The sequence below is a fragment of the Triturus cristatus genome, chromosome 3_1 (assembly GCF_964204655.1).
Source record: "Triturus cristatus chromosome 3_1, aTriCri1.1, whole genome shotgun sequence".
NCBI classification, from domain to species: domain Eukaryota; kingdom Metazoa; phylum Chordata; class Amphibia; order Caudata; family Salamandridae; genus Triturus; species Triturus cristatus.
The window spans coordinates 216707073-216733481 of NC_140583.1; the positions used below are offsets into that span (position 1 = coordinate 216707073).

At 47.3% G+C, this 26409-nt stretch overlaps 1 protein-coding gene across 4 annotated transcripts in view; it reads right to left on the bottom strand.

Annotated features, from left to right (window-relative positions):
• Positions 1-3989: 3989 nt before the first annotated feature.
• TMEM266 (transmembrane protein 266) overlaps positions 3990-26409 on the bottom strand; it is a 628375-nt gene continuing 605955 nt past the window's right edge. For all 4 annotated transcript variants that reach the window (XM_085643695.1, XM_085643694.1, XM_085643696.1 and 1 more), the window contains 2 exons: positions 26189-26251; positions 3990-5063 (listed from right to left, as the gene is read on the bottom strand). In XM_085643695.1, the coding sequence (XP_085499821.1) occupies positions 4456-5063; positions 26189-26251 (671 nt within the window). In that variant the 3' untranslated portion in view covers positions 3990-4455. The remainder of the gene's footprint in view (positions 5064-26188; positions 26252-26409) is intronic.

A 26409-nucleotide genomic window follows, 5' to 3' on the forward strand; every position in this document is an offset into this window, starting at 1 on the left:
AAAATAAGTGAGGGGACGCCGTCCACCTGCATGGTACTCCGACTCGAACCCTGCTCTATTGATAAGACCAATCAGGTCTGCTGAGAAGGGCACACATTTTTTAGTTTGTCAGTTCATGGACCCGCCACCCGGGAGGTATTGCTTGGCTATCTATTCAAAGGGTAAGCTAGCTTTGGAAGCGCTCTTTCTGGTAGAGACTCTCTGCAGATTCATCAGCAACCCTCCCGTCTCTCCGTCCCATTAACTGGTCTCTTCACCTAAAAGGATCCCACCTTAGGAATCGGCAAACCGATTACAGTCAACATGATTGGCTCTGTGTCTGTAGCCGTGGAAGTGTCAAGAAAGCAACGGATATCAGCTCACATGGGTGGCGCGAACATAGGCCCGAGCTCGTCACGCTGAGTATGGAACGATGCTGCGACACCTGCCGGCGCCCAGGGGTACTTCTCAAAAAGAGGGTTACCAAAAGTAACTTGTTCGTCATGCAGAAGTCTTGTACTGAGACAAAAACATCACAAAAGCTTATCTACACAAATGTATCTTTAACAATTTGAAGAGACAGCTGCACTGATCCATCAGAAGGTAAACCTTTCTCTATTTCCGGTGCTGCCATCTCCTCCTCAGAGCATCGCTGCAGAGGCACTCAAACTACTGTGTGCTCAAATGGTCAAGGGCTGACTTTAAGAAATGGATCTGGTGCACGTACAACAGAGATATCGAGTTTTTTAAAGACTTTCAACAACCTTTACTACACTCACTAGCACACCGGGAATAATGTGCTCACAAGAAATCAATGATTTTGATAAAATTCCTTAAAGTGCCAATATACGCCATAGCCCAAACCCACATGCCGGTCTGCTCTGCCACATTGATCCCACACTGATCAAACCTCAGTTAGGCTGTAAGACGGTTTCTTGACTTTGTTTGGACTCCCATGGGTTTGAACGGACTGCCATAGGAGCCGAGTATGATGAACACTCATTTTGGCTTACAACTTTTTTACAATCATTTCATCAGTTTTCACCTCAAACCTTTTACTGGTTCCTAGTAATTAAATGTGTGTGTGTTTTTTCAATATACTTGTTTAGACGACCGTGAGCCATACCTATTGACCTTATTGCAAATGTCTTTATTCACACATTGGTGTGTCCTATGCAAGGATGAGTAAAGGGCAGTTCATGGATTTCTTTGATCTGCAAACCGCTTTCAGGGTATATTGTGGGTGCACAGCTATATTTCCTGTGGAAAAAAGCGTTTTCCCATCACTGCTAGCAAATCTGGGGGCAAATCGCTGCCTTGAGTTACACTGCGTTGATAAGGCGTTCTATGGGCACTCCTATTCATCCACCCATGGATTTTGACACAATCCCAGATTTAGTAAAATCAGTAAACCTGGGATTGCGTCAAAATGGTACGTCTTCTCAAGTGCGGCATAATGAGGAGAAATATATTTTTCTACTTTTTATTTCTTCTTTCCACGTGTGCTGCACTCTGCAACATGCGCAGAAAGAGGAAAACGCCTCGGATTGATTTTGTGCAGAAAGTAACTCCGTCCTGCACAAAAGCAATCCTACCTGTAACGCATGCACCCTTGCACCATGGTGCAAGGATGCCTGCATTGACGCTAGGCAGCACACGGCACACTAGCGCAGGGAAATCTTAGTAGATTATTTTATTTTATTTATAAAGTTTTATATAGCACGACCATGACCCACGGGGGAATCAGAGCGCTTTACAAAATACAGTTGTTGCGCCAAACAGTACAAAAAGGGTAGATAGGAGTATATGGGTAGCATAGGATACTAGTAGTTATTAACCCCTTCAGCGTTGCGCGGATTCCCCCGCGGTGCTGAAGGGTTCGAGCGCGGGCGGGGCCATGACGGAACGGTTCCGTCATGAGCACAGCTCAACCGATGCTCATGACGGAATCGTTCCGTCATGAGCATGGAAGGGGTTAAGGAATGATCCAAGAGGGAATCGGAGCGCTTTACAATACACAAGTTATTACATATTAGGTGGTTGAGGTAGTATGCATACATTCGATATACGTCATTCAGTACAAAAGAGGTAGACCGTGTTATAAGGGTAGCATAGGATACTGGTAGTCATCATAGAATTACAGTCTTACGATGCAAATTTGTTCATTTGGAGCAGTTTTACTTCTTTTTTGAAGGAGGTAAAGGAAGTGATTCCGCGAACCACTGGAGCTAGGGAGTTCTAAATCTTCTGAGCGATCCCTGTGAATGCTCTGCAATCAGTTCTCTTTTTGTGGAAGGATTGTGGTTTCAGTAGTAATGAACTCGCACTACGCAATAGTCTGCATCCTCCTGAACGCTCCAGCTTTCGTGCTAAGTAGCTGGGGGTATTGCTATGCAGGGCTTTGTGTGTCATGCAGGCGATCTTAAGTGTATTCTAGCCTCGTAGGGTAGCCAGTTCAAAGCTTTGAAGGTTGAAGAAATGTGATTATATCTTTTAGTTCCTGAGACCAATCTGGCCGCAGCGTTAAGCGAAGCCTCAGAGGGGCAAGCTTGTATTTGGGAAGACCGCATAGGGTGATGCTTCCATAGTCAAATCTTGGTAGCACTAGGGCTTGTACTGCCATTTTTAAGTCGTTCTGTGGGAGGAAGGGCTTGAGTTTCCTTAGTATGCTCATCTGATGATTAGCTCCCTTGGTGGCAATATTGATTTGCGTCTGCATGTCCAAGAGTTTGTCTATGGTGACTCCCAAGGATTTTGCAGAGTCAATGTGGGGAGCACAGTCAAAGGAAGTTAGATGCTTCAACCATAAGTCTATCTTGGGGGTGTGATTGGGAGGGGAGATAAGAAGGAATTCATTTTTTTTGGTGTTAAGCATGAGGTGGTTGTCAGTGAGCCAACTTTGAGCATTCTGTAGAATAGCATTTAGGGAGACGAAGTCTTCTGGTTGGGAGATTTTCATATACAGTTGAGTGTCGTCCGCATATAGGTGATACAGAATGTTTGCAGAGTTCAGAGCGTTTGCCTGGTGCTCAGGGGTTCCATGAATAAATTGAAAAGGATGGGTGAGAGTGCTGAGCCCTGTGGAATCCCGATGGTGACCATGGAGGGTTGAGAGAGTGAGTGAATTCTTCGTCTTAATTCTTTGTGTTCTGTTATTTAGGAAGGAGGTGAACCATTGTAGCACAGAGCCAGTTAGGCCCATCCTTCGTTCCAGTAAGGACAGTAGGTTGTCATGCTTGACTGTATCAAAAGCGGAGGATAAGTCAATAATTATCAACAGGCATGATTCATTGTGGTCAAGCATTTTTAGGATGTCATCCATTATGTGGGTGAGTGCAGATTCAGTGCTCTGACCATGTCGGAAGCCGGATTGGTGTTTGTCTAGGAGGTTGTATATCTCGATGTGGTTGCATAGTTGTATTTGCACACATTTTTCCAGTAATTTCGCCAGAGTGGGGATGTTGGATATAGGGCGGTAGTTGTTAAGATCTTTGGGGAGGGAGTCAGACTTCTTTAGTATAGGTGTGACCTGCCCTATTTTGAGACAGTCCGGTATGGATCCTTGTCTCAGGGAGGCGTTTACGATCTTTGACCATAGGGGTAGAATAGAGGTTTTTATCATTTCGGATAAAGGAGGTAAGGGGTACAAGAAGTGATTTGAGGGGTTAATCGTTAGAAGAGTGTTGTAGATTTCCTGTTCAGGGATGGGCGAGAAGGTGTGCCAAGAGGCATTGTTTTGAGTGATTATGCATTTCTGCTCTCTCCCTCTCATGCAATGCAGCGCAGCAAGTTGTTTTGCTGTGTTGCATGACTTCCCAGTAAATCTTCCCCAACATTTATCTTTTGAATGTGTCTGTGTCTTGAAAGATCTTCTTAGAGCACATTGCTCTCTGGACCATATAAAAGCGGCCTTACACAGGCACAACAATAATTTTGCATTTTTAATTTGCTGTGTCTCTAAATACTGTGTATTGTATACAATTTAAAAAAGACATACACAAAATAAATGTATCATTGTTAAGATCGCTTTAATTTGCATCATTCAAAGTAATCGCAAAAACTTGTCTGGAGATCAAAAATATTGCAATTTTTGTACAAAGTTTTTAGAATTGTCATGTACAAAGGCAATGTAAGAAATCTGGCACAGAGAATGTGTTTTTACCCTGCTGAAGCCTGACCTGATAATGATGGCGAATATTTCAGAGTTCAGTATAAACGGCCTAAAAACCACTAACTGAAGATTAAGAATCTGTACATATTTGAGGTCGTTACCAACATTAATTCTGATTTCACTCATTTCCAAAGCGACAGTTGCACAGTGTATTGCAGTGCTGGCTCTTAGAATACATGCATTTCATGATACCAAACCGATTCACGTCACACAGAAACACATTGTCCAGCCGATATAGGTACCGCTGTCTACGTTAGTTCTGGTGGACATGCCAAAGGGCTCATTTTGAGATCTACCAAAGAAAGCTAGGACTCTGGGAACCTGTTTAATTTCTTTTCTTTGGATTCCAAAGACCTGTGTTTCTCGTCAAAGGCTGGGGTGTTTTGTGGAAAGTGAAAGACTGGACTTATGTGAAAGACATCCACCCCCTCCTGGTTCCTCTTGTTGTAAAAGTTGACTTTGTGCTCAAGCACAGGGCTGACTTTGGAGGACCCGGCTGGAGAAGGCAGCTTGAAGTTGACTGGATCCAGTACCTTTTGTGTCAAGGAGGAGTCGTCTGACAGAGATGACAGCAGTTCCTTCACAGCCGCGTGGTTGACCCTGTGTCTGACCGGCTCAGTTTCACCACCCTTCATGGCCCTGGCACTGGTCAGAGCACAGTACTCTGATGTCTCCTCCTCGCGTGTTGTGCTGCAGTCTGTGGAGGAGCCAAAGTTTTGACTGCTGATGCTCTGGGCTCTAGTTCCAGAGCTTTCTGGGGACCTAGAACCACTGTCAGAGGTGATGCTTGTGGACGTACCATTTCTCTCTATCCTGGTTGGCACTTCTGCTGAGAAAAGGTCGGATGAGATGTTCGGATGGTGCACATCTATGGCTGCTGTTGTAATGACACATCTGGCAGGAACGACACTTTCTATAAAAAATAAAAAAACACCAACAGAATTAAAGCATGCAAACAGGTCTATTGAAGTTGCATTTATTTTGCTGTGTACCAGCTCCTCACTGCTTGCAAAATATGTGCATAACCCAATTTTTGAATTTTAACATTTTTGCATGTTATTAGGAACTACAGCTGTGTACAGTCTGTAATATGTAAAAGGTTATAGACCATATGTACACATTTTTTAGAGGTTGCAAACGGCCTGATGTGACCGCAAAAAAAAGCATTTTGTAATGCACAAAAGCCAAATTACGATTCGGTAACTTGCTATCGAATTGCAATTCGGTTTTGCAGTTTAGTATGTGGAAAGGGCGTGCTACAAATACTGAATCAAAATGATATGTATTAATGTTTTTAACCGAATTACGGTTCCAAAACATTTTTTTTTTACAGACTACTGAAAGGTAGTAGTACCAATTTGCAAATGGGAAAGGGTCCACATGGGACCCCTTCCCCTTTGAGAATATTCAATAGTGGCGGCTCCTACGTTATGGTGGAGGAGCATCGCCCCACTGCTTTTGAGCAGTGCAAAACTTTAATACCTATAATAACTTTGAGTTGTTATAATTTTGTGTTTCCTTTGCGGGCAGGTGGAGCTGCTCTCCTCTCAGAGCAGGACAGGGGAGGAGTGGTTTACTCACTCCTTAATGCGCAATGACTGTTTGGTCAGCCCTTTCGTGCTGCCCAAAAGAGTCACGTGCACTTTCCCTGTTCTCCATGCAGGCTGCATTACAGCTTGCGTGGAGCACATGCTCTGGCCCCCATTGCCTGGTTTAGCGTCCAACCAGGACTCTCAAAACCAATCACAACGCTGCATTGCAGCGTTGTGATTGGTCAGGGGAGCCTGGCTATTCTTCCTGGCTTCCTGTACCTTATGTCCCACGTGGAGAGCAGAAGCAGAGACGCAGGACCCAGCGGCACAATAAGTGTAATCCAGTGGTGTATCTGAACTACCAGATTTTGGGCCACATGTACGAAGCTTTATCTGAAAGAAACAGTTCGTTATAGAATCCTTACCTTAGAATTACCCCCAGGCGTCAGACTGGATCCGTAAAGTTTTCATCAGCAGTACCCCTGCGCATCGGAAGATGGCGTCGGTTGACTCCGCGTTCGGCGTCGTGGTCGCCGGGATGACGTCGCGGTAGCTACATAGACGCCGCCCACACACGCTGACGTCAGTGACGTCGCGGTAGCTACATAGACGCCGCCCTCACACGCTGACGTCAGTTCTTTCTTTTTTCGTGCCAGCAAGCGCAGATCTGGAGAGAGCGGTAGTTCCAGTCACTTTTTGACTGACATTTTTCTCGACTTTTGTCGAATTCGTCTTTTGAGTCTATTGACTCCTGGTGCACGAGGGATGCCCGGGTTCAAGGTTTGCGATTCCTGTAACCCACTGATGCCGGTGACGGACCTGTACCGCGTGTGCCTCTATTGCCTGGAGCACGACCCCTAGTGTTGCTCCGACTGCAGGACCATGGCCGTGGGAGCGGTCCCGAAAGCTACTCGAGGCCCGGCAGTCGGCTCGGCGTCGCTCAAGGTCCTGGTCAAGGTACCGGTCGCAGAGCCACCACCAATCTTCATCTAAGTATTCACACTCGGGTCAGGTAAGTCGAAGCACAAGAAGAAGTCGAAGAAGCATTGTCGCTCTTCGACTTCTCCCCGTCCGTCGGCCGACGCAATGAGGGATGCGGGTGGTGCCCCTCCCGCAGCTCCGCGTGCCGAGACCGCTGGTTTGACTTCGGATTTCCCTTCATTTCCGGGACCCGATACGACTCCTGTACAGCTTCGGAGTTTCTACGAAGCGATGCATGCCATCTCTGGGCAGCGCGACTCCACCGTCGCTCCTTTGGGCTCGGTGCCACAGGGTCACCTTGGATCCAGGCCTGGATCGGCACCGGTAGACCTTGTTACGCCTCCCCCGGTGCCGATTCCACTGGCACCACGTCCGCAACCGGTGTCGGCTGTGTCCCCAGCCGACTTCGACCCCGGCCTCCACCTCGAGGTAGACACGGAGTCCGACAGGCATCTACCGATGCTGAATCCGACACCAACGGGTACTTTTGTGCCCCTGTTCTACCCTGGCTCTTTGAGACCAGCCAGAGGAGGGTGAGGAGGACTGGGAGGGGTCTGGGGACCCTTTGACCGACCAGTTGACTTTTGAGCCGCACTGGAGAGAGGAACTGGGGGAAGCCAGTGGTCTGTATACCTCACCAGACCATGGCATGTTGTCATACGCAGTGGTGTTGCGTAGAGCGGCCAAGGCTCTCCACCTCGAGCTACCTACCATGGCAGTCAGGACTAACCTCCTGACAGAGGTCCTTCAACCAGCAGCGAGCTCTTCAGAGCCCCTGCTGCCGTTTAATGAAGCCCTCACGGACATCATTTTGGGCACCTGGTCCAGGCCTAACACGGGGGCTCCTGTGGACAGGATGATTGCTCGAAGCCACTGAACGGCCCCGGGCAACACCACTTTCCTCTCCAAACGCCCCACCCCATAGAACTTGGTGGTCCAAGCCCCTACTTCCAAAGGCGCATTCCCTAACTCACCACCCGATAGGGAATCCAAAAGGTTGGACCACCTTGGAAAGAAAATGTTTTCTTCCGCCACCTTGGGACTGCGGTCGGTAAACAATGCATTTCTGTTGGGTCATTATACCCACTCTGTGTGGGATACGGTAGCGCAGGTGCTTCCACAGTGCCCGGAGGAGGCCCGGGTCATGCTCTCCCGTGCAGTTGCCGAGGGGAGAGACGCAGTGAAATTTACCATCCGCTGTGGGCTGGATACCGCCGACACACTTGGCAGGACGATTTCCACGTCAGTAGCTCTATGACACCTGGTTGTGTTTGACTGGTTTTTGCGGGGATGTCCAATCCATCCTTATCTGCATGCCTTTTGATGGCTGTCGCCTTTTTGGTGACAAGGCAGACAACGCGCTGAAGCGCTTTAAGGACTCTCGGGCTACCACCAGGTAATTGGGTCTCTCCACCACCCGCCCTGCGTAGCCACGAAAGGTGTTCAACCTCCCCTTCGAGACTACCCCTCCATCCATGACACCGCAGTACCATCGCATGTACGAGGATCATCTGGCCCTTCTCGACCAGAAAGTTTCGGCACTCTTGGCCAAGGGAGCGATCAAGCGCATTCCTGACCCAGAAATAGGTTGTGGTTACTATTCCCACGACTTTTTGGTGCCCAATAAGGACAAAGGCCTGCGTCCTATCTTGGATCTCAGGAACGTCAACTGCTTCCTCCGGAAGGAGAAGTTCAAAATGTTGACGCTCGCTCAGGTCTTGTCTGCCCTGGAGACGGGATGGTAGCGTTGGACTTGCAGGACGCCTATTTTCACATCCTCGTTCTGCCTGCCTACCGGCGTCATCTGCGGTTCACAGTAGACCCGAGCACTTTCAGTTTACCGTGCTCCCCTTTGGCCTTACCAGCGCCCCTCGGGTGTTCATGAAAGTGATGGCGTTGGTTGCAGCTCATCTGCGCAGGTCAGGGGTTCCAGTCTACCCCTATCTCGACGACTGGCTGTTAAAGGCGGGTTCGCCCCAGGCAGGCGTCTCCCACCTCCAGATTACGGCCGACCTCCTGCATTCACTGGGGTTCTCCATCAACGTGCCAAAGTCACACCTGATCCCCTCTCAGAAGCTCCTCTTCATCGAAGCGGTTCTGGACACAATGCAGTTTCGGGTTTATCCTCCCGAACAGCGAGTCTGGGATATTCGGGCTATGATTCCGATCTTTCAGCCTCTATCCCGGGTTTCGGTCAGGATGACCCTCAGGCTGCTGGGTCTGATGGCCTCCTGCATCCTGCATCCTGCTGGTGGACCATGTGAGATGGCATATGCGGGCTCTGCAGTGGGACCTAAACTTCCAGTGGGCACAACATCAGGGGAATCTGTCCGATTGCGTCCAGATCTCGGAGGGCACTGCACACCAATTGCAGTGGTGGCTATCGAACCAGGATTGAGTCGACGGCAGGTCCCTCTCCTTTCCCCAACCAGAGTTCACAGTGGTGACCAATGCATCACTTCTGGGATAAGGCGGTCACATGGGGGAGGTGGAGATAAGAGGCCTCTGGTCTCTGGCGGAGTACGAGCTCCAAATCAACCTTCTGGAGCTTTGTGCGATCTGTCTTGCACTAAAAGCTACTCTTCCCTCTGTCCGGGGAAGAGTAGTGCAGGTGTTCACGGACAACACCATGACCATGTGGTACTGCAACAAACAAGGCAGAGTGGGGTCGTGGACCCTATGTCAGGAGGCCCTCCGCGGCTGGACATGGCTAGAACATCAGGTCATATCCCTGGTGGTTCAACACCTGGCAGGTTCTCTGAACACCAGGGCGGACGAACTCAGCCGCAGGTGCATGATGAATCACGAATGGTGTCTTCACTCGGAGGTGGTGGAAGGTCTCTTTCAGCAGTGGGGAGAGCCTTGGTTAGATCTATTCGCCAACGAAGAGAACGCACAATGTCAGCAGTTCTGTGCGTTGGAATTTCCAAGACGGCACTCGCTAGGCGACGCTTTTTGTCACGAGTGGAGTTGCGGTCATCTATACGCCTTTCGTCTATACCACTTCTGCCCAGAGTGCTGAAGAAGATCAAGCACGACCTGGCCCAAGTCATTCTTGTGGCTCCGAATTGGGCACGAAGAGTCTGGTATCCCAAGCTACTTAGCATGGCCACCGATCCTCCGACCAGACTGCCTCTTCGGGAGGATCTTCTGTCGCAGCAGCAGGGGATGGTCCTCCACCCGAACCTTTCCAGCCTCCACCTCCTTGCGAGGAGATTGAGCGGCGGCAGTTGATGTCGTTTGACCTGCCTCCCGAAGTTTGCGATGTTATCTTGGCAGCCAGGTGTCCCTCCACTAAGACGGTATACGCCTGCAGATGGAACAAATTTGTGTCATGGTGTGCAGCAAAGGCTCTGGATCCCCTTTCCGCCCCTCTTTCTGAGGTTCTCTTGTTCCTCCTTTGTTTGGCCCAGCAGGGCTCTGCTCTGGGCACTCTAAAGTGCTACCTCTCGGCCATTTCAGGCTTCCTGATCAGCCTTCTCTTTTCAAGTCCCCTGTTGGAAATAGATTCCTTAAGGGCATTAATCCTCTTTTTCCACCTGTTCCCTTCATAATGCCTCAGAGGGACTTGAACCTGGTTCCCACCTACCTCATATGCGCTCCCTTTGAGCGGCTACATAACTGTCCTCTCAGACTTCTCACTTTGAAAACTGCCTTTCTGGTGGCCATCACCTCTGCACGCAGGGTGAGTGAGCTGCAAGCTCTTTCTTCCAAGCCTCCCTTTCTGGCTGTACATCTAGGCAACGTCATCCAGAGAACTAGACCTTCCTTCTTCCTAAGTTGGTTACTTCTTTCCACATTAGCAAACCATCACTTTGCCCACCTTCTTTCCGCCTTATCCTTCAAAAGAGGAACAGAGGCTCCACTGTCTGGATCCAAAATGTGTACTTTCCTTCTACTTGGACTGCACCAAACAATTCCGGGTGGACGACCAGCTCTTTGTTTGTAAGGTGGGCACTACGAAAGGTTGGGCCGTGCACAAACGGACCATTTCCAGGCAGGTTGTTCTGTGCATCAAAGCCTGCTACACTTTGGCAAAGAAGGAGCCTCCGGTGGGGCTGCGCGCCCATTCCATCAGGGTGATGGCAGCTACTACTACTTTGGGACGAGGAGTCCCCCTTACATGACATCTGTCAGGCAGCTACGTGGGCATCGCTGCACATGTTCACCAAACACTACTGCCTAGACTGCCAAGTCCGGAGAGACAGCTTCTTTGGCCGTTCTGTTCTCCAGGACTTTCTGGTGTGAACTTGGTTCGCAGATCCACCTAAGGGTTGGTATTGCTGGGGTATCTATTCTAAGGTAAGAAATCTATAACTAACTGTTTCTTTCATATGACTAAGTTACTTACCTTTGGTAAAAATATATCTGTAATAAACATAGGTTAGTTATAGATTCCTCACCGCCTCACCCATCCTCCCCATTCTGCGAACTGACTTCTTGGGTTAAGGACTTCCTTTCAGGGCCGACTTTTGTGTTGTTATCTTGGCAGCCAGGTGTCCCTCCACTAAGACGGTATACGCCTACAGATAGAACAAATTTGTGGCATGGTGCGCAGCAAAGGCTGTGGATCCCCTTTCCGCCCCTCTTTCTGAGGTTCTCTTGTTCCTCCTTTCTTTGGCCCAGCGGGGCTCTGCTCTGGGGACTCTAAAGGGCTACCTCTCGGCCATTTCAGCCTTCCTTAGGGTTTCTGATCAGCCTTCTCTTTTCAAGTCCCCTGTTGTAAATAGATTCCTTAAGGGCATTACTCATCTTTTTCCACCTGTTCCCTTTGTAACGCCTCAGTGGGACTTGAACTTGGTTCATACCTACCTCATGTGCGCTCGCTTGGAGCCAGAACATAACTGTCCTCTCAGACTTCTCACTTTGAAAACTGCCTTTCAGTTGCCCATCACCTCTGCACGCAGGGTTAGTGAGCTCCAAGCTCTTTCTTCCAAGCCTCCCTTTCTGGCTGTCCATCTGGACAAGGTCCTGAGAACTAGACCTTCCTTTCGTCCCAAGGTGGTTACTTCTTTCCACATTGGCCAAACCATCACTTTGCCCACCTTCTTTCCCCCTCTGCATCCTTCAAAAGAGGAAGAGAGACCCCACAGTCTGGATCCAAAACGTGCGCTCTCCTTCTACGTGGACCGCACCAAACAATTCCGGGTGGACAACCAGCTCTTTGTTGGTTACGTGGGCGCTAAGAAAGGTCGGGCCGTTTTCAAACGGACCATTTCCAGGTGGGTCGTTCTGTGCATTAAAGCCTGCTACTCTTTGGCAATGAAGGAGCTTCCGGTAGAGCTGCGCGCCCATTCCATCAGGGCGACGGCAGCTACTACTGCTTTGGGACGAGGAGTCCCCCCTACATGACATCTGTCAGGCAGCTACGTGGGCATCGCTTCACAAGTTCACCAAACACTACTGCCTAGACAGCCAAGTCGGGAGAGACCGCTTCTTTGGCTGTTCTGTTCTCCAGGACTTTCTTGTGTGAACTTGGTTCGCAGACCCACCTAAGGGTTGGTATTGCTGGGGTATCTATTCTAAGGTAAGGAATATATAACTGTTTCTTTCAGAAGAACAAGTTACTTACCTTTGGTAACGATATATTTGTAAGAAACAGGTTAGTTAGAGATTCCTCACCGTCTCACACATCCTCCCCGTTCTACAAACTGACTTCTAGGGTTAAGGACTTCCTTTCAGGGCCCTAGTTTTGTGCACCAGTTGTCAGTGTCTTGCATGGCTCTGCGCTTCTGCCGTGGAAAGTCATGTACAGAACGGACATCGGCGTCTATGTAGCTATCGCAACGTCATACCGACGACCACGACGAATGTGGAGTCCACCGACGCCACCTTCCGACACGGTGTGGTACTGCTGACAAAAAACTTTCCGGATCTAGTCTGACGCCTGGGGGTAATTCTAAGGTAAGGAATCTATAACTAACCTATGTTTCTTACAGATATATTGTTACGGAAGGTAAGTAACTTGTTCTTTAAGGTCACTAATGGCCTGATTTATAGAATCGGGCCACTTGCAACTGCAAAAATGCTTTTATTGATGTACAAAAGCCAAATTGTGAATCAATAACTTGCTACTAAATCTCAATATGGTTTTGCAATTCAGTATTTGGAAGGGGAGTGTTAAGGGCATCCCTTCTAACTTCTGATTCGCATTGGTATGTGTTTAATATTTTGTGACCAAATTCCAGTTGTAAAACATTAGCATTTTACTAACACCTTGGAGGAGGCGGTACTACATTTGCATATGGGAAGGGGTCCCAAATGGACCGCTTCCCCTTTGAGAATGTTAAAAGAATACATATATTTATGAGGAGCAGGCATTGGTCCCAAGGACCACTGCCTATTGTTAGAATTTTTTTTTTTTAAACCCAGCCTGTTCTTTTTTTAAGGCAAACAGGCTGGTTTGGAAAAAAAAGTTTGATTTAATAAAAAGCAATAACGGACATGGTGTTCTGCTGACTACAGGAGGCCACCATCTCTGTGATTGCTGTCAATTCTAGTCGGTCACAAATTGTGACCTACCTCATTATTATTCATGAGTAGGTCTGTCTTTGACCCCACTAGGAATAGCTATTCTAAAAATAATTCTATAATACATTAGGAATTGAGATTTTCGAATTGCGATTTGGTACGAATCGCAATTCCTAATGTTAGTACATCTAGCCCTTTATCTGCTAATAGTGGGGGTCGTTGAGACAAAGCCAATGCACATTTCAGTGTTACCTATTATAATTAGGGCTTCCGGTTTTATGGTATTTATTTTTTTGTCATTTCCATCTGTATTTATCCATATTTATTTTTTGTCAACTTTATCTGTATTTATTCATATTTATTATGGCTTTTGTGAAAAAAGTAAAGCTGAAACAGGTAGAAATCCACATTCATTTAACCAATAAATATGCAGTCTTGATTTAGTGCCTGCCAGGTTTCAGTGATATGAAGACCCGCAGAAGATAAATCAATGCACGGATATGAAAATATGCACATTTCACTATCAGTACTGGGAATAGCTACTACTGTTTAAGCCTTTTTACTAAAATTCCTTTCTTTTTTAACCTCCTTACCGATTAATCTACACAGTTATTGGCAAAGTGTATTTAGAATCACTCAAACACCCAATTTCTGTTTTTGTCCACATTTAAAAATAAATACAGACAAGAAAATAAATAGTTTCTGTCTGTATTTATCTGTAAAAAGCAATAAAAACGGAAAACAGGGAGCCTTAATTATAATCTGTGATCAAGACATATACAATTATAGAAGGATAACAATGAATTATGGAGATGTTTTTCACCAAGGGCTTCTGAGTGATATCAAATAGATGAGTGCAAAGCTAGAGTTGGTTATAATGTCACTCAGAACCCCGAGTCAAACATAACACAGCTGTAGGAACCACAGATACAGGATAGGTGTAGGAGCAGGTTTATTGCAGAAAAACAGGCAGGTACAACCGCACTCCAGCTCAGCTAACGGCAACTGAGCTTACTCCCCAAACACTCTAGAACAGGAAGCATCTATTCACCTAGGAACGGGTACGTAGGATACCACAGATACCACAACAGCCTCTCTCCCTGTCCCAAATTAAAAACAAAAAATCTTACCTGCAATCCAAACCAACCCTGACGACCTTTCCTGTCTTCCTTCCCTGCCTTCGTACCCCCTCCTGCAGCTCAGCTTTCTGCTTTCAGTCAAAACAGACAACCGGAGCTGCGCGGTGGTCTCTCGGAGAGCCCTGTCACTGGGCCTGGAACGCCTTTATGAGGTCACAACTGTTGATAACCAGTTTTGTAATCAACTGTTGTGTTGTCATAGCAAGGAGTTATGACGTCCAGAAACTGAAATAAACGATAGAGGCTCTCCATGAGAGCCATGCATACAGCAATATTCCCACTCCATTTTTACTTCCACATTCTAGAACCCTCCACAAAACTACTTTCTCACTGGCTCTCTCACTTTTCTTCTAATTGAAATACAACAACGAGGGCTAAGAAACGTACCTTAAATGAGTAAAGTAAGAACAGGGCTGCTGTAGGTTTGCAATTCTGCCATTTTTTTCGGCATAATTGTGGATTTGCCACTGTTTCCACATGATCCAGCATCTGCTGATTCATTTGCAGATGTTAACAAAAAAAATATTAGCTCAAATAAACCAAAAGCTACACAAATATTTTCCGAAATATGGTTCCGACCAATGGTAGAAACTTCGCAAAAGTTAATCGTTGACCGTTCGTTTTCTAATTACCGTATTCATGGGTCAGATTCGTACTAATGAGGTGCAGCTTTGCAAAACAACATTATTAGCTGTTGTAATGATATACAAAAATAATACTGTCGCAAATTCTACCGCATAATTTTCCCTCTGCTAATGCATATTTTTATCCAAACTGCCCCATAATTTGGCTCTCCACTGTAAATAATTCAAGTGACCTTGGCTAAGTAGGTGACATGGACAGCTCAGATGTGTTTAAAACCCCAGAGATGATATTTGATCGTGTTAAGCATGAAGAGTCAGATCAACCAATTACCTAAGCGATGTTGCCACCATATCAGTCCACTTTCCAAACCACAGGCTTCTTTAACATAAGAAGGCGGAGCGAAGGCCGCCTCTTTGGCTGTAGGCGTAAGACTAGCAGGGCTATCCTTGTGGGCACCTCTAGAAGATCTGGAGTCACCAGCAAAGAATTCACCATAACTATGCATAGGTGGAGGCTGCTTTAATTCTCCCAGCCATCGCTAGTCGTACGCCACAGAGACGTCACTAGCTTCTCGTTGCCACACAAGTGAAATTCCACACCCTCCCTTAGGCCTGATTGGAAGTTTAAACACCCAGTAGGCTTTGAGTTCATAGGATAAAGGATGGCTGGAGGTTGATGGATCCGTGCTTAGTTTGCAAAAAAACAAAAAATCTGCCAGGGCTCTAGCCAGAAGTCCACTGCAGCTCGCACCACACATTGCCCCTGCCATGCTGCCAATGATAGTAACAGCACAGCTACTAACCATCACACTTCTGAAAGAGTGAGAATTGGGACTTTTTCAGGCCTCCAAAGCTATGAGAATGGCTTGGGCAGCAGGTAATAGCCATTTTTAATGCAAATTGAACTAATAATTACCTGTTGATGTGACAGTCTCTAAATTAGCCAGAGAGCACCACCTTGTGACAGACTGTCACAAGTGTCTGTGTTGACAAATAAGTGCCGAGCACTGGAAACCACCTTTTTAAATTAAGCACTGCGATGGATAATACAAAGGGGGATTCAAACTGCTGTGTTTTTTGATCTACATGGTGAAGCAGTCTCCCACTGGGCATCCACCCCCGGTGTGTTTACTAGATTTCTTTTAGTGTGTTGATACCTGGCCATCCATGGATTTCGGTACCCTAGAAAATCTGGCTTGACTTGCCTTAAATCATTCCAGTTAGGAATGCAGAATGTTAACCTGCAAACATACGGAAAATGCTTTTGGGTTCCTTAGTTACTCGTAAGAAATTGTTTATCCCCTCAAACACAAGATGGATCTTGCTACCCGCTCCTGTGGCAAGAACATCTGCTGAGGTGGAAAAGTGCTAATCTGCAGGCAAAAATATGTCATGCTAATATAGACATCAGCATAAGGCTCCTCATGGATACTTCGAACTGCAGCTTCATTACGTTAAAATATTCCAAAGGTGCCAGATTGGATCTGGCTATTTTTCATAGCAGAGATGCTGTGTCCTGCAAGGTGGTGTTGTGCAGATCCACGTTGGCCCCATACTGCCCTGGAAGTGGAAACGTGGAGTCATATATAAGCGCCGTCCCTGGACGCTGACATCATTTCTTTGCGTGCCTTCTGACACGGATGTCAAACTAAGCTCCCAAGCTGTCGGGTTTTCCAAAGACTTGCAAACTTTTCACAGTGCTAGGGAACAACATTTTCACCGAAAAGTTCAGGAGTCTGTGCCATGACAGCTATTCGCAGCTGTTGGCCACGCATCTGCAAGACATTTGTGTTTGGTGCCAGGGCTCAGGACACTAATATAAGTCCTGTGATAAGTGCACCCTTATGCACCAAAAGGAGATCAGAGACTTGGAGGAGAAACTTTGTCACTGAGCACAAGATGAAGTTACGTCCTTTGTGTAAATCACGCTCCAAGTCATAGGCCTGGATTCTGTGCCGGTCAAGGTTCCACGCCTACGACGATGCCACTTCCCACTCAAAATCTTCCAGTAAGAACAAATTGAAGCATAAAATAGTGAAGCAGTGCTCAACCCCGTCCTGCCACTCTGACTCCAAGGAAAAGGTACGAGGGCTTATTTCCTAAAATTGAAAAAGGTGAAGTGCCCGGGTACGCGTAGGCCACGCAAACAGAGGGAGACCCTGCGATAAAAACTCTACCAGGGGTCCCAATGTATATTCACAAAGTTTTAGCACACTCGCCATTCTCTCCATGGTGAGAGCCTGCCATAGTTGAGCATGCCATTGGGTCATGGATGGGGCCTCTCTCTGTTTCCAGGCGGCAGCCAGTGACATTTTGGCTGCCCCCCAACACACAACCAAAGGATGGTCCTATCGCTAATCGTTTGTCATTTGAGAGCGTCAGATCTAAGCCCCAGTAGGATTGACCCCAGGTCAGAGGGAATGGGGTAACCCAATATATCCTTAATCTGTGCCAGAATTCATAAAGAGGGGAAACCTAAGTGTAAATGCTTGTCATATAGGCCCATATCATTGCTGAATGCTGAGGCCAAAATTCTGGCCAAACTTTTGGCCATCAGGTTGGTCCGGGTGATTTCCGGGCTGGTCCATTTGGACCAGTCTGGGTTTATGCCAGCAAGAAACACAGCACTGAACCTGAGGCAACTGCAGGGGATTATCTGTAGGGTGGACACTTTGAGAGAGGATGCGGTGGTGGTGTCCTTAGATGCCACCATGGCGTTTGAAACTATAGAATGGACGTACTTATTTGCAGTTTTGGATAGACTTGGATTTGGCTCGAAATGTATTTGTTGGGTGTGAACTCCTGTACTCAAGTCCTCTGGCCCAAGTGGTAGTTAACAATACAAAATCTGCTGTTTTGTTGTTATGTTATGTTACGACTATTTATTGTGCGCACAGATACTCCAGCCAAGGAGCGTCCTGGCGCAGAGACAAGGTAGCACGTAACACAACCACAGGCTAAAAACAGATACTAAAAGACAGCTAAAACAAGAAGGTTTTTATAGCCCTCCGAAAGGTCAGAAGGTCCTCCAGCACGCGGATTTCAACAGGCAAGGAGTTCCATGCTGACGCGGCCATTACCCTAAACGAGCGGCCTCCCATGCGGCTAAGCCTAAATCTGGGAACCACCGCGAGGGCCAGACCCTGAGAGCGAAGGCTACGGGCAGGGACATAGAAAGACAGACAACTCGACAGGATTTCCGGGCCTGTACCACGCAAGATTTTAAAAGCAAGGCACAATACCTTGAAGAGGATGCGCTTCCTAACCGGAAGCCAGTGTAGGGAGCGAAGGACACCTGTAACTGAGCAGAATCTGGGCAAGCCAACGATCGCCCTCGCCGCAGCATTCTGAACCCGTTGTAAGCGGGTTAGTTCAGCCTGGTTAGCCCCGGCCAGGAGAGAGCTGGCGTAATCCAGGCGGGAGATGATGGTAGCCTGGATCACCAGCTGCCTGGTCGGGGCGTCAAAGAACTTGAGAACAGGTCTCAAGCCCCTCAGGAGACCAAAACAACAGGCCGCGGTTCTTTTAGTATGGCCTACAAAGGAGAGGCCCGCATCCAGCCAAACCCCCAGATTTTTCACTTCCGATACCGGGATCGGAGTAGGTCCCAACTCTGAGGGCCACCAGTGGTCACCCCACAGCTCCACTCCCTTCCCGACGACCATCACCTCTGTTTTAGTGGAGTTTAGCTGAAGGCAGTTGCCTGTCAGCCAACTAGCCACCGCCTTCAGTCCGGACTGAAACCTGGGGGCCTCAATCTCCGCATCCCCACTGAGAGTAACCGCCAGCTGAGTGTCGTCAGCATATGAGACCAAAGTAAGGCCCCACTGCCTAGCGACATCCGCCAGCGGTCTCACGTAAAGATTAAACAACGTGGGACTCAGCGAGGACCCTTGCGGAACCCCCATGGCCAGTGGTTGGTAGTTGGACTTGAAGGGAGGGATGGCAACACAGAAGGAGCGGTCATCTAAAAAGGAGCGGAACCATTGCAACACCTGACCGCCAATGCCAGTCTCCTCGAGCCGACGCAGGAGGATGCTGTGGTCTACCGTATCAAAGGCGGCGCTAAGATCTAACAAAATAAGCGCCGCCGTTTGACCAGCATCCAACCTTGCCCGGAGATGTTCCACCATCACAAGTAACGCAGTTTCCGTACTGTGCCCAGCACGGAATCCGTTTTGTGTGGGGTCGAGGGCATTGGTCCGAGTCAGATGTTCAGACAGGGCCAGGTTGACGTGGGCCTCCGTGATCTTGGCTGGCCAGGGTAACAACGAGATGGGGCGATAGCTCTCAGGCTTGGAAGGGTCCAGGGTGGGCTTTTTAATGATCGGGGACACACCAGCTTGTTTCCACTTAGATGGAACAGTTCCCGTTTCCAAGGAGAGGTTGACAAGGGAGCATACGGCTGTACGCCCCATAAAAGCTTGATCTCGGAAGAGAGCAGGCCTTACTGGATCGGATGGGGACCCAGATTTGACTTGCAACGCAAGTTTGCCAAAACCATCCAAGGTAAGGGGGGGGAAAACAAGCAGTGTAGTCTGATGATGGACCCCATTTATACTTTCCTCAGTGAACCCTATGCTAGGGAATGTCCTATATATAGCTTGGACCTTCCCCAAGAAGTAAGATGCAAGGGATTCACAATGGGAAAGGGAGCTCACGGTCGTAGAGGTAGTCCGCTTCACTGTAAGATCTTTTACGGCCTTAAAAATAGCTTTTGACGGATTCGGACTGTTCCGGAATTCGATGGCATAAAAAGCCGCACGGGCTCGGCAGATAGCTCGATGGTAGAGCTTAACGGACTTGGCGTATGCAGCTTTTAGATCAGCCCCATAGGTTTTCCTCCAAGCCCTCTCTGCTCGTCTACAGGCACCCTTTAGGGCCCGGAGAGTGCCATCGTACCAGGGACTCGACTCTCTGGAATTGATTTTAGTTGAGACGATGGGTATCAGAGAGTCCAAGGCCCTAGTTATCCATGAACAGAAGAGGTCATACCCACTTTCCACATCCGTCAAAGGGCCCAGCGGCTCCTCTAATAGAAGACGATGAAAGTCCTCTAGCCGAAGCTTTTTCCAAGCCCTCTTCTGAACCCTTCTAGCCGAGGAGATGGAGGGAGTGGCCGAGACCGGGCAGAGGATGGACACCAAAAAGTGGTCTGTCCATTCCACCGGAGAGACAGAGGTAATTTGAATCCCCAACAGATTGGTAAACAGGGGATCCAAAATATGCCCCCCCAGATGGGTAGGCTGGGAAACCATCTGGGGAAGTTGAAAGGCCTCCAGGTCAGAAGAGATGGAACGCACTGTCAGGCCAGAGAGGGTGTCGAAATGTAGGTTTAGGTCACCCATGATAGAGAAGTTGGCACAGTCGGCGACCAAAGGGCCAACAGTGTCAGGGAAAGCATTTCTAAACGCCACATCACTGCCGGGTGGGCGATAGACGACCATCCCGGACAGGGTAAACTCAGGGCTGACAGAGACCTTGAACATGGCACTTTCACACCCGGAGATGTTTAGGCCAGCTTCATAGAGGGACGCGGCAAGGGTGTCCTTTATCCCTGTTACTATTCGCTTTAACATTGGAGCCCTTAGCTTGCTGGATTCGTAAGGACTCTATAATCAGTGGACTGAAATGGGGTGAGGGCTGGGAGGATCGCATGTCACTATATGCCGATGATATCCTGTTATACCTGGCTACGCCAAAGAGATCCCTGCACAGGGTCCTCAACATATTTACTAACTTCGGTACCTATTCAGGATATTCAATTAATTGGGGACAAAATCGGTAATATTTGTATTGCATGGCGACCCTCCAGCCCTTCCTTACCTAGGCTATATTATAATTTCAATTTGCTGCCACCACTACATCGTATAAGGCTTGATGTTGAACATTGGAAGGCGCTGCCGCTATCCTTACTGGGAAGAGCGGTGCTCTTCAAGATGATGTCATTGCCGCATTTCTTATACATCCTCCATAATTCGCATCCTATTTTGCAGCAGTAGAAAGCTTCACCACGAATATCATTCTCGAAGCTGGAATGACGGGGGAATTGGATTGCCAAATATGAAAAAATACTCCTGGGCGGCACAATTAGCGGCCATTAACCACTGTATTTATCGACCTCCAAGTGATCCAGGATACGCAATGGATAGGCGGCTTTTGACAGGGAGTAACCACACGCAAGCACTGTATTCCAACCCCAAGGAGCCAGGACTGACAGGTCCTACATTCCACTCAGTGCAGGTGTGGCATATGGCTCAGAGGATCATGGGATGGGCACAGACCATAACCCTGTCCACCCCACTATGGGACTCGTAAAAACTGGGATCCCTTTGGAAATCGAAAGGGTTTGATAAATGGGACACCATCTGGATATCACGGGTGGGAGATCGCTGGAAAAAGGGAGAAGCAGTGACATTCGAGACATTCCAGCGAGACTATGAACTTGCGGAGACCGAGAGGTTCAGATATCTGCAAGAGCGACATGCATTAAAAACGGTGATACCGGGGGATGTGATCCCGCCGGAGGCTTTGCCACTGGAGGATAGACTCCTGGATGGCTATATGCCGCGCAAGGCAATCTCTCTGACCTATTCAAAGCTGATCAATAACTCACCTGATCCCCTATCGCAGCTCCGTGACAAGTGGGAGAGAGATTTGATGGAATTGGAGGAGAAAGAATGGCGGCAGGCGTCGGCATCGCCTAGGGAGGTAGCAATATCGTCAAAACTGAAACTTGTGCAACTGAAAGTTTTGCATAGAATATACTTTACAGGACCCAACTTGTTTAAGATGGGGTACAGGGAGAACCCTAATTGTAGAAGGCAATGTGGCCAGGAGGGTACGTTCATGCTCATAATATGGGAATGTCCACTCATCGGCAGGTATTGGAGAGATGTGGTCCGATGCATGGGGGAGGTGTTGGAAGTGCGCCTGAAACCAGAGCCCAAATGGTGTCTGTTGAATGTGTGTTTTTTCCTTGGCTACTGTTTCACGGTAACGGCAGCGAGTGGTACCATTCTGCTACTGTGTATGCATCTTGTCCTCACAGTCTGATCCCAAACCAATGTTGGTCCAAACCCGACTGATGTTGAGCTATGAATTTAAAAAAGTGAATCCTATTGTCATGACACTAATCCTGTGTCCTGTTGCATCACAACATTGGCAGAAGCTCCCCTATCTTTGTGGTTCTGACTCTGACACTGTACCAAAGCAGGGTGCATCCCAGTGTGTTGATGATGATCATAGTGAGGGGAATGGTTTGATTCCCCCCTCATTAAACTTATGATGCCTTATACCTTGATTTACAGAATGCTGTGGACGTCACAGCTCTTTTGAGAGCCTGACTTGCTACACGGCCCACCAACAGAAGAGCTGCCTCATTCACAATGGTGGTCCGGAGGGCACTGAGGCACTAAAGTTACAGCCACCCTCTGTTAAGACTAAAATAAATGTCACTTGAACTCTTACTTCCATTTAAGGATGCCATCACAGATATTTTGATGGCTGCCTGTTCAAAACCATGTTCTTGCCAACCTGTGAGCAGGCAGGTGTCCAGATGTTGTAGACTGGCACCCGGTGACCCTGATTTTCTTACCAAGCACACCACTTCAGAGAGTGTTACTGTGCAGGCCACGACCATAAAAGTTCATCCTAATTAATTTCCCACCACAACTCTGGATAGAGAATCTAAAAGGACTGATGCATTTGGCAAACATATGTTTTCTTCAGCCAGTCTGGCATTGTGGCTGATACATCCAGATCCTTTGGAACATGGCAAGTGAGATCTTGCTGAACAATCCTAGGGTCTCTTTGGCATAGAACATACATGAGATAAGAAGATGCTGATCTCCAGTGGAGGGCTGGCTCCTCGTCAATCTACTGGAGCTGGACCAAGCTATTTATCTGACCCTGAAGCCCTTCCTATATTCATCAAGGGGAGGGTGGTGTAGTTTCTCACAGGCAACGCCAGAGCCAAGTGTTACTGCGAGAAGCAGGGTGAGTGGGGTCTTAGATCCTGTGCTCGGAGGCTTCTTGCCTCTAGAAGTGGCTGGAATTTCATGGCATCTTTCTGGTCACCGACCACATGGCAGGGTCCTTGAATTGCAGAGAGCGCAAACTGAGCAGATTATTTCTGGCAGATCATGAATGGAATCTAAATATCGAGGTGGGACAAGGTATCTACCCACTGTGGCAAAATCTTTTCACAACCATTGAGAACGCACAGTGTTGACAATTTTATATATTGGAGTACCTGCAAGAATACTCGTTAGGAGACACATTTCAGTGGAAAGAAACAAAGGACTCCTTTAAGCCTTCCTGCCACTTCTCCTGCCTGAATTCTGGAGAAGATCAAGAATGATGTGCCCAAATCAGCCTCGTGGCCCCAGGAGAGTATTTTGCCTTGACCCCCTGAGCATAAGCATCTGTCCTCCAATTAGACTACAATTTCAGGATGACCTCCTGTTCCAGTGACAGGTTAGGGTCCTCCAACTTAATCTTTGCAACTTACACCCCCATGAGTGGAGGCTGAGTGGCAGCAATTGACTATGTTAAATTTACCAACTGAGGTGGTGGATTACATCCTCGCTGCTAGGCGCATGTCAACAAAAGCCATTTAGGTTCATTCTTGGAACTAATTTGTGATCTGGTGTGGTGCCTAGAATACAGATCCTTACAATCAAAGCTGTCGATTTTTTGTTTTGTCTCCATCCCAGCAAAAAGCTGCAGTGAGCAGTGTGAAAGGTTACTTGTCAGCGCTTTTTGCCTTTCTATGTGTACCTGACAACTGTCCTTGTTCATTGATTAGATTTTTATTAAAGGTTTGGCACGTTTCCCCCCAAGCTGCTTCTGATGCTACAGTGGAACCGTAGCTTGGTCTTGACATTCCTTATGTGTATGCCTTTAGAGCTGATGCATAGTTGTTCGTCGAACTCCTGATTATGAAGACTGTCTTCATGGCTCCATCGGTTGGACCTCATAAGTGCTTTTAGGCTTTTACATAGACAGTACTACAGAGAATAGAATGGACGATCAGCTTTTTCACGTTCTCTGGAGTGAAGAAATGAAAGATTGTGCAGAAGAGGACCTTGTCGAGATGGATCGTCCTCTGCATTAAGATCGGCTACATAGTGGCCAAGAATCAGCCCTTGGAAGGTCTGAGGGCCCATTTCATTACAGCTAAGGCTGCTACCTCTGCGTTATTGCGAGGCGTGCTCATCTTTGACGTTTGTCAGACATGGGCATGGTGCAACCTTCATTATTTCAATCTCCTGTCGTTATGCAGTTTGTTAGCGGGTTACACTATATGTTTCTTCCTTCTACTTTCATTATGCCCCAATGGAGCTTAACTTTGATCCTCCTATTCCTCATTTGTATGCCTTTTGAGCCCCTTCTCAGTTGTTCTCTCAGACTCCTTTCCCTCAAGACAGTCTTTCTTGTCACTATCAAATCGGCACGATGGGTCAAAGAGCTATAGGCCCTTTCTGTTAACCTGCCTTATATCCTGTTCTACCTGACAAGCTAGTCTTTCAGACATAAGCTCCCTTCCTTCCAGAGGTGGTGACTCCATTTCATGTTCGTCAGACCATCACCCTTCTGAATTTATTGCTCCACCTCTTCCCCTCTAAGGAGGAGGAAAGGCTTCACTTGTTAAACCTGAAAAGAGCATTCATCATACCAGAGACTACCGCGTAGATGATCAGGTTCGTAGTAGTGAAAAAATGCAAAGACGTGCAGAAAAGGACTATCTTGTGCTGGATCGTGCTCTGTATTTGGATCTGCTACACACGGTCCAAAAAGCAGCCTCCTGAAGGCTTGCAGGCTCAGCCTATCAGAGTCAAAGCTGCTGCTGCTACTACTGCATTGGCCTGTGGGGTGCATTCACTGGACACCTGCCAAGTCGCTACATGAGCTTCACTCCACACGTTCATGAGGCACTATTGTCTGGGCAGCCAGGTCCACAGAGAAGAGCAGTTCGCCCACTCGGTCCTCCAGGACTTTCTGATTTGAACCAGTTCATTGACTCACCATGAGTCTATTCAAAAGGTGAGGAATCTACGATTAGAAGTCTCTATCAGAAGAATAAGTTACTTACCTTTGGTAATTCTGTTTCTGGTATATTCTCTATCCAAACACAGATTCCTAATCAACCCTTACACCTCCCCATTCCCTAATCTGGTATCTTCACATAAAAAGATCACAATCTAGGAATCTGCACACTGGTCACAACGAACCTGCTTGGTTTCGTGCCTGCAGACGTTGAAGTGTAAAGAAATAAACTGATATCAGTGCGCGGGGGTAGCGCCCAATGAATACATTAATTATCTTTGGTTACCCTCTTTCTGTTAAGGTAAGTAACATATTCTTCTGATAGAGACTTCTAACCGCATATTCCCCACCTTTTGAATAAATGACATTAGATGGAATCCGGAAAATGTTCAGCTGTACTCCTTGCTGCACACGTCAATCTGTCGCTTAACGTCGACACTGAGCCGCCTTTTGTCACCTGCTGCTGTGCAGTAGTATAGCTGAAACAATTTCCAGATCCCGTCAGATGCCTGCGGAAGTATTCAAAAGTTGAGGAGTCTGCGGTTAGAGTCTGCACTAGAAAGAGTGTAACCAAAGGTAAGTAACGTATTCATTTAGATCACCCTCAAAATATTGTAATAATAATGGAGAATTACTCTTAAATGATCACTAGGGAGGTATACAACCCCATCCTGCAAACTAATTGATGCCAAACATTGCTGCTTTACATAATCTCCATAGCTGACCAACCGTTCCATTTAATTTTCTCAAGTGAGCCAGCAATACCTTTTGAGTAGGACTAAAAACCCACTCGCCAGGATTCCCAGTCCTGTGCTGTTGGAGTAATGCTTTCCCTTCCCTAATTGTTCTTGCGGCACCTGCAAGAACAACTACCTTTACCTTTGGTGCCTACTAACAACACAAACGATACCTTTAGTACATATACTATATAACAAATAAGCTATACCTGTGAGCACCACCAATCAGCTGCACCTATGGTAGCTGTGATTACTATCATCTGCATCTGGGGTACATATATGAGCATTGACTACTTTTCTTTCAGCACTTACAGGCAGCACCAACTGTACTTATGACACATCCACGTATCATTCTAAGTACTAACATGGGAGAAGCATGGAGAAAGCACACGCATCATACATTGATAAACACAAATTCATATACAGTCCATTGTTAGAAACTAAGTGGGAAAATGAAGTACTTCTCTAGAGTTGAGGTTGGCTCTAGAGTTGAGGTTTGTTCATATTTCAATTATACATGTATTCATTGATTCATTCAACTTACCACTGCTGGGCTCATTGTAATACTGACTCATGTAATTGTTCATGTCATCTCTGACAATGGTCTCTGGAAAAAAACACAACCGTTGTAAAAGCTTGTTAAGTCAGAACTCTAAAGTTAAGGCAGTAGAGAACACAGAAGAAATCTGAAACCTGACCAAATAGAGTGGTTTTCTTTCCCTACTCCTGGCCTGAAACAGAAGGTTGAACAGACCAGTGAACAAA